Below are 7,928 nucleotides of genomic sequence, written 5' to 3' on the forward strand. Positions count from 1 at the left end.
TTTTTTTTTTTTTTTTTTTTTGCTTGCTTGCTTCCTTTCTATTATTTACACTAGAACGTCTAAAACTCTCAAATGGATAGTCCAATATCAATTATACTGGGCAAAAATGGTCAACACATAAAACAGCTTGGTTTTTAGACATTTCTTCTGAGTGAGGTCTGCAGTATACTGATGCATTTACCAACGGATGTGTCACTATGACCACTTATTTGCTGAACATGTTTACTTTTTTTTTTTTCATCACAATCTGATAAGCTAGTTACCAACAATGCCATTGATGTTGATGTGGCCTTAGTGTCTACAGCTATTACATTAACATACACAGGAGAGCTTATGGGCTAGCTTGTATTTCAAAGAAATTTTACTCTAAATTATCTACTCACCTGAAACCACCACATTTTCGTCACTATAGGGGTAACCACCTGCTGACAGTTCTTCCTTGAATGCGGGATATGATGTCAATTTAGCCGCCTTGAACACTCCATGCTGCTTCAAAGCTGTGGGAGCTGGAATCCAATGTTATTTGTTTGAGGCAAGTTCAGTTATTATTGGGCACAGCTGCAATGCTTTCATTTCTATGTTTGTTTAGTTTCATTCATCTAAACCACTTTTTTTTTAGGTACCTATTCACCCAATTTGGATTTTCAGTTTGGATTTTCAATTCAAAAATCTACCTTTTAACCTTGTCATGAACTGTCAACATGATTCAATTCAGCATCTGAAAAGCTAGTTAAACTGCTTCTTACCTGCACAAATGGCTGCAACTTTTCTGCCTTCACTCTCATATTGTTGAAGTAGTTTGCCAACATTTTCATCCTAGAAGAAACAAGGGAAAAATTAATGTAAGAAAAGTTTGTGTTACATTTACTGTTTATCAATGTTTAATTAATTGATAAAGTTGTTTTATTGACATTTTTTAGCTATTTATTTCAAAGAAGGAGGAGCGTCAACGGCAAAATAGATCAGTGTCGATATCATATTTGGTCCGTTTTAGTTAGCCGAGTTGTTTCTTTATCTTTAGGACTCTATTGTGCATAGGTACCTATTTAATCTTTTTGTGTGTTTTTTTTTTTTCTATACTTCTTCCCATATCATTGTTTAATCAATTTATATTGCTCTTTGGTTGCATTTTCATATTATATCCCTAGATAACGTGGGTTGTCAATGATTTCTGCAAAATATTGTTTAAATTGTTGTCTTCGACACATCCTTCGAGTTGTTTTTTGTTCGCACTTTTGATCAGAAGCTGATACCTTTTATTTGTATCAAATGCCTAAATAGCTTAAATTTATCTAGGAACTTATCTACTTCGGTAGGTATTTTTTTTTTTTTACTATTATTTTGTTTCAGCAAAATGGGGAAAGTAACAACAAAATATGATAAGTCCAAGTCAGGAACGAAGAAAAAGGAGCTAAAGAGCTTTTTTTTTACAATAAATTTATCTTCTTCTTCTTCTTCTTCTTCTTCTTCTTCTTCTTCTTCTTCTTCTTCTCCTCTCATGTTCAGATGGGGTTAGGGTTTGTCTAATATTTGCAAATACCCACCTAAAAGGTCACCATTTGCACGAAAAGACCTTTTAGGTGATCATAAGTGAAGGGTGTCAACGAATCACACAGTGTCAACAATGGTGTCAACCACTCCTGCAAATGGTGTGTCGGCCACTGAAAAAATGGGTGTCGGCGACTTCAACATTTCTCTTTTCTGACTTTTTCCATAAAAGTATTTTTTTAATTTTTTTGGAGCAACATTTCAATAAAAAAATTATGTCTCTTACTAAAATACAATATGTTTTATTTATTTCCACAAAAAAATCTTCAGACTAGAGGTGGTATTAAGTTCATAATGCTGTTTTTATGGAAAAAGTTCCTTAAGGGTGTCGGCCATTGGGGGTTTTACTCTATCACACTTTTCTTTTTTTTCGACAATCGATAAACAACACAAAAATCAGCTGATAATATTGGATAATCAGCTGGAAGACAGGCGCGTTGTAGGAAGAGAGGATTCCAGGATTTTCAGGGTCGTTGGGATAGAGTTCAGACTTTCAGAGTGGGTAAGTAGCTATAGGTAAGTCCCTTATTTTAAATTCCCTGGCGTGCTTTTTAAAGTCTGAAAGGGAGAGGAGAAATCGAAGAGAGAAGAGAGAAAGTGGACAGAATAGAAGGAGGCCAGCCGTTCCGAATGAGTTCAGACTTTCAGAGTGGGTAAGTAGCTATAAGTCCCTTATTTTAAATTCCCTGTCGTGCTTTTTAAAGTCTGAAAGGAAGAGGAGAAATCGAAGAGAGAAGAGAGAAAGTGGACAGAATAGAAGGAGGCCAGCCGTTCCGAAAACAAACCTGTTCACCTTAAAGTTCGCCAATAGGTAGAAATCGAACCCGCTGCCTAGTGCTTACTTGGCAGACGCGCTACCAACCAAGCTAACTAGGCGGGCTGATGTCCATTTCAAACTTACAGCTGTGTGGGCGTCTGCCTTAACCCTTGTAAGCGCTAGGTCGTGGGTTTGATTCCCGCCCCGAGCGGAAAAAACTCACCTGTTCCAGAATTACATTCACTTGGTTCTGACAAAGTCACGACATGAATGACCAATAAAAATATTTTGCAACTTGTATTCATCCTTAATTATTACCTACGTTAATTTTAAACAAAAACCATTATTCCACCTTGGCCTTAGCTTCTTCTGCCATTTTGACTCTTTCCTTCACGGTGTTATACATTTCGTTTATTTTCATTTTTTCAAGCCCTGTTCTGATCACAAACCAAAGCGAGAAATAGTTCCATATGGTTTGGAAATCGAACATGTGAGATAATGGCACCATACTGAAGTGGTTATGAGAATGGGTGAACGGGTATTTGGACTAAGAAACGGGTACTTCCTCTTGTTAACGGACCAACTATTATACTAAAACCAAGGAATTTTTCTGTGTTGACCAATTTTTTCAATGGTACCTACATAAATTGTTTTCTTTTGACTGATAAAAAGCCTTATCAGAAAAATTGATCAGAAAGTTATTGCATACACTTATTGCACACAACTCTTTCCAAAATTCTTTTAGCTCACCTCGTAGTCGTAGGTAGGTACCTATTTTATTTTTGAACCATAAAACAACCATTTAGGTTGGTTTGCTTATTACATAGGTTCTAGGATTACTAGGTAGGTATTAGTTACCTGACACTTATAATACGAGTATACCATTTCCTATCCAGCACTTAGGTACTGAAGTTCTGAAGTACCTAGTTATGTATTGTAGATATCTACCTCCTTATCAAAGGGTTTCTTACATCATTATACTTGGTTATTATATCATCTACTTATTTGGTAGAATTTCCAAAATTACCAGGAACTAGGAATACCTACTAGTAACTAGTAACGATGATCAGACCATTTGAAGGCCTTCCCAGCGACAGTTAGGCTCTCGATAGTTTTTGGCATAGGTACACACTCTGATAAGTTAGGTTGGAAAAAGTTCTGCATGATTTTGTATCGATTGATAGTAAAAATCGGCACAATACACGTAGGTATTACCTATTGATTGATACACCAGGTGCACCCTATTGCTCTTCTCATTAAGTAGGTACCTACAAAAGACGGGGACGGGTGACCCATTCCTTATTATTAGGTAGGTACCTATTTTTGGCATAGGTACTACACACTCTGATAATAAAACTAAACAGAATTTAAATAATGCCTATTACGGTATAGCAATTATTTTAATCTCTTACATAAAATCATCCCATAGGTATAGGTACTTACATAAAATGTGTAAGCTGCCATGCTCATTAGTGTTGGTTTAGCATAGATAACATGTATTGTACGGCGGTTTGGAAATTCGCGAACAAATGGAGATAAAAAAACTGATTGTTCTGTAATACTTGTGTTTAGCAAGGTAGGATCACCAATCCGGCTTATCAACTTCACAACCAGTAGTTATTAGGTATTTCTGGGTAGCTCGTGGCTTAGGTGGGTACCCTACTTGAAAAATCCAAAGTAAACTCCAATTTAGGCAGTTTTCTTTAGAGAATATTTGATTTCCGAGGTAGAAATTTGTAACTTGACCGCGGTAATCTAGTAGTTGAAAAAGACCGATAAAAACAGAGCATGCCCTGCTTAGTAGTCTACCCCTGCTCTGTGTTTAAAACAAAACAATATTAAAATGTGTGTTTCCAACAGTTCATCTACCAAATTAAATTCAACATCAACACGAATTTCACTCAGGATGTTTTTGCGTGATTTTTTTTTCACACTGTGCCTTAATTCATTACAATCAATTATAATTGATACTTCCTTTCTATTCTCAACATCTATTTTCCAATATTTTCTGGGACTGTTCCTACCAAGTTTTTGAAGTATACCTAACGTACACAACATGTACAATAATAGTAAGAAGAAATATCTTGTCACACTACTCAATTCAATCATAATTGAGCATAGGATTGAACGAGCTAATATGAGTCAAATAACAAATGATATGATGATATCTAGTAGGTACATAAATACATATGTAGGTATATTGGAATTCCTTGGGTAACCCTATTTCAGGAAATAACACAATGCGCTTCTTTGTACTTATCTGCAACTACCAATAGGCAAAGCCTTATATTTGAATTCGATTTCGAAAAGAAATGAACTCCATTTAAAAAAAGTCCGTTATTCTTACCTGATGATTGTTGTTCAATTATTATCAAGAAATGGGGAAAATTTGATTTTATGAATGTTTTTTGACGATACACTCTTTAGGCGATTTCTGAAATTTCGCTCTACTTTTTCAACATTGCAACAGCTATGCGAACTCCATTTTCTAGCAAATTATTGAATGTTTTCAGGGACAAAAGAACTACCAACGTAATGGCAATACGATTGCAGCGAATAGAAATCTCTCAATTCTGTCCAAACACCAAACCTCTCCTCCTTCTTGTCTCCCTGATGGTTCTGGTGATGCTTCTTCCTCCTCCGCCATTCAGAATTACTCTACCTATCCAGATGAAAACGAAGTCTGTTATCAGCTACACAACTTCATCTTATGATTCTTATATCCCGTCATAAGTTGGTCTGAAAGTTAATTTTGGATCAGCTCTCACGTTCCTTCTGTTCTCTTTGATTGCTCCAATCTTTTTTTTCTCTCCTTTTCAGCTATGCGGCCTATTTCGCGTGAATATTGTGCTTGAACTCTTCAATTGTTAAGATCATTGTAACCTTTGGATTTGAGGAAACCTAACAGGGTAATCAACATTCGCCGCGAAATGGGCCGTATACCTGTTGCAATGTTGGAAAAGTAGAGCGAAATTTCAGAAATCGCCTAAAGAGTGTATCGTCAATAGCGGTCGTAATTTGAATGGTGTACTGTTCGAACCTTCATAAAATCAAATTTCCCACATTTCTTGATAATAATTGAACAACAATCATCAGGTACGAATAACAGCCTTTTTTTAATCTAAGTTTCAAAAAGTAAATAACCGCGCCGCACCCTGTAGTAGACCTTAGGTTCAGTATACTAGTTTTTGTTTAGTATTCAATCCCACAAACAGACGTATCATTTTGTTAAAAATTCAAATTATATTTAACAGTAGTAATTCATAATTAAAAGATAGTTTTAAATGAGAGAAAATCAGTTTTAAGGTAAAGTTAATGTATCAGAAATTTAATTTTCAAAATGTGTAAATAAATATATCCTCTTCTCCCTAGAAACTGTAAATTTCATAGACTGTGTTTTCTCTTGGTTTTTCAATTAGGTGTTTAGAAGAAATCTCGTAAGTGATATATATAGTCACCCTAGGTATAACTACCAAATACTTACGTGGTATATCCAAACATTACTTGATTGGCTATGACGTACCTTTTGATTTAGTATGTCGCGTCAGGTCATTCTTCACAACACCTGAAATTGTTCCTTGCTGCCGTTAGTTTTATTTGCTAAGAAAATGAAAACTGCAGTGTAACTTTTTTTTTCTTTCAAAACTTGATAGCACCACTCTATTTCTATGCAACAATATAACCTATGTGAATTTGAACCAGACTTCTTATGGTCATACTTAGAGACACGAAGTTTTCCCCATGGTAGCAATTAGATTCAAGAGAGTCGAATTAAAATTTTCAATATCATTTGCAAAAAAAGTACCTACCCTAGGAATGCTTATAGCAAAACCACTCTCACTTCAGTCTCACTGAATTAAATCATATAATTGTCTCTGATAAGCAACTTTTCCCTCTACTAGATCATTGCACTGTTGCGTGTGATCAGGAGAACGCTTCAGCCACTTTTGAAGGCAGCTTCAGCACACCAACACGACTCCACAATTTGCTCAGACTAAAATCAAACAGCTGTGCTTGGTCTTTGCTTGTAATCAAAATTTCCTGCATTATATCAGTAAACAGAGTGACGTTCCAAGTTTTTTTTTTTTTTTTTTTTTGCTTGCTGCTTGCTTCCTTTCTATTATTTACACTAGAACGTCTAAACTGCTCCAAATGGATAGTCCAATATCAATTCATACCTGGGCAAAAATGGTCACACATAAAACAGCTTGGTTTTTAGACATTTCTTCTGAGTGAGGTCTGCAGTATACTGATGCATTTACCAACAGATGTGTCCCTATGACCACTTTTTTTCTGAACATGTTTTCTTTTTTTTTTTTTTTTTTTTTTTTTTCATCACAATCTGATAAGCTAGTTACCAACAATGCCATTGATGTTGATGTGGCCTTAGTGTCTACAGCTATTACATTAACATACACAGGAGAGCTTATGGGCTAGCTTGTATTTCAAAGAAATTTTACTCTAAATTATCTACTCACCTGAAACCACCACATTTTTGTCACTATAGGGGTAACCACCTGCTGACAGTTCTTCCTTGAATGCGGGATATGATGTCAATTTAGCCGCCTTGAACACTCCATGCTGCTTCAAAGCTGTGGGAGCTGGAATCCAATGTTATTTGTTTGAGGCAAGTTCAGTTATTATTGGGCACAGCTGCAATGCTTTCATTTCTATGTTTGTTTAGTTTCATTCATCTAAACCACTTTTTTTTTAGGTACCTATTCACCCAATTTGGATTTTCAGTTTGGATTTTCAATTCAAAAATCTACCTTTTAACCTTGTGATGAACTGTCAACATGATTCAATTCAGCATCTGAAAAGCTAGTTAAACTGCTTCTTACCTGCACAAATGGCTGCAACTTTTCTGCCTTTGATTCAATTCAGCATCTGAAAAGCTAGTTAAACTGCTTCTTACCTGCACAAATGGCTGCAACTTTTCTGCCTTCACTCTCATATTGTTGAAGTAGTTTGCCAACATTTTCATCCTAGAAGAAACAAGGGAAAAATTAATGTAAGAAAAGTTTGTGTTACATTTACACATGACAATGTAGATAGATATGTAACTATTGCTTTTTTTTTTCTAAAAAATGGGTCGGAAGGAGTTTGAATTTCATAGAACTAAATTTTCTTATTGAGAAACCCTAGTTCTTTCCTATATTCCTACTTACCTTAGCAAAAGTTTCAGCTCCCTTCAATCCACCGGGCAGAACAAGAATATCATATGGTCCCTTCTTGAGTGCTTCCTCCAATGGTAGGTCAGGAAGGATCTTGATTCCCCTGCTACATTCTACATGGGGAAGTGCAGAGTTGACAGAAGCTGCTACCACATTGATCTGGTGGAGAAGAATAAAATTGTTAGTTTTCAATTCAGGTGAATAGCAGCTAACTATCAGTGAGGTATGTAACTTGTGTCTGGTCCAAAATTTCTGAAAAGTGCTGTAGATTGCAAGTTTTTTTTTTTTTTTTTTTTTTTTTTTTTTTCAAAAAAAAGTTTTACCTGAATTATACAATGAAACTAAAATGGAATTATTGAAAAGTTTTAAATTTGATTTTGAACTTGAAATGGATTGGGATAGAACTTTGAATGTGCTCGTTGACTTTGAGATAACATATAAAGCTCGAT

General features: G+C 35.4%; 1 protein-coding gene across 1 annotated transcript; it reads right to left on the bottom strand.

The window, feature by feature from the left end:
• Nucleotides 1-6,688: 6,688 nt before the first annotated feature.
• On the bottom strand, nt 6,689-7,758 carry LOC103506956 (glutathione-independent glyoxalase DJR-1.1-like; the record flags this gene model as incomplete). Its single annotated transcript, XM_008471386.3, has 3 exons — nt 6,689-6,906; nt 7,221-7,290; nt 7,474-7,758. Coding segments are annotated over 3 exons (486 nt in total), but the record flags the coding sequence as incomplete, so codon positions are not given.
• Between the last annotated feature and the right edge of the window lie 170 nt (nt 7,759-7,928).

Source organism: Diaphorina citri, unplaced genomic scaffold, assembly GCF_000475195.1.
Source record: "Diaphorina citri unplaced genomic scaffold, Diaci psyllid genome assembly version 1.1 scaffold276, whole genome shotgun sequence".
Lineage (NCBI taxonomy): Eukaryota > Metazoa > Arthropoda > Insecta > Hemiptera > Psyllidae > Diaphorina > Diaphorina citri.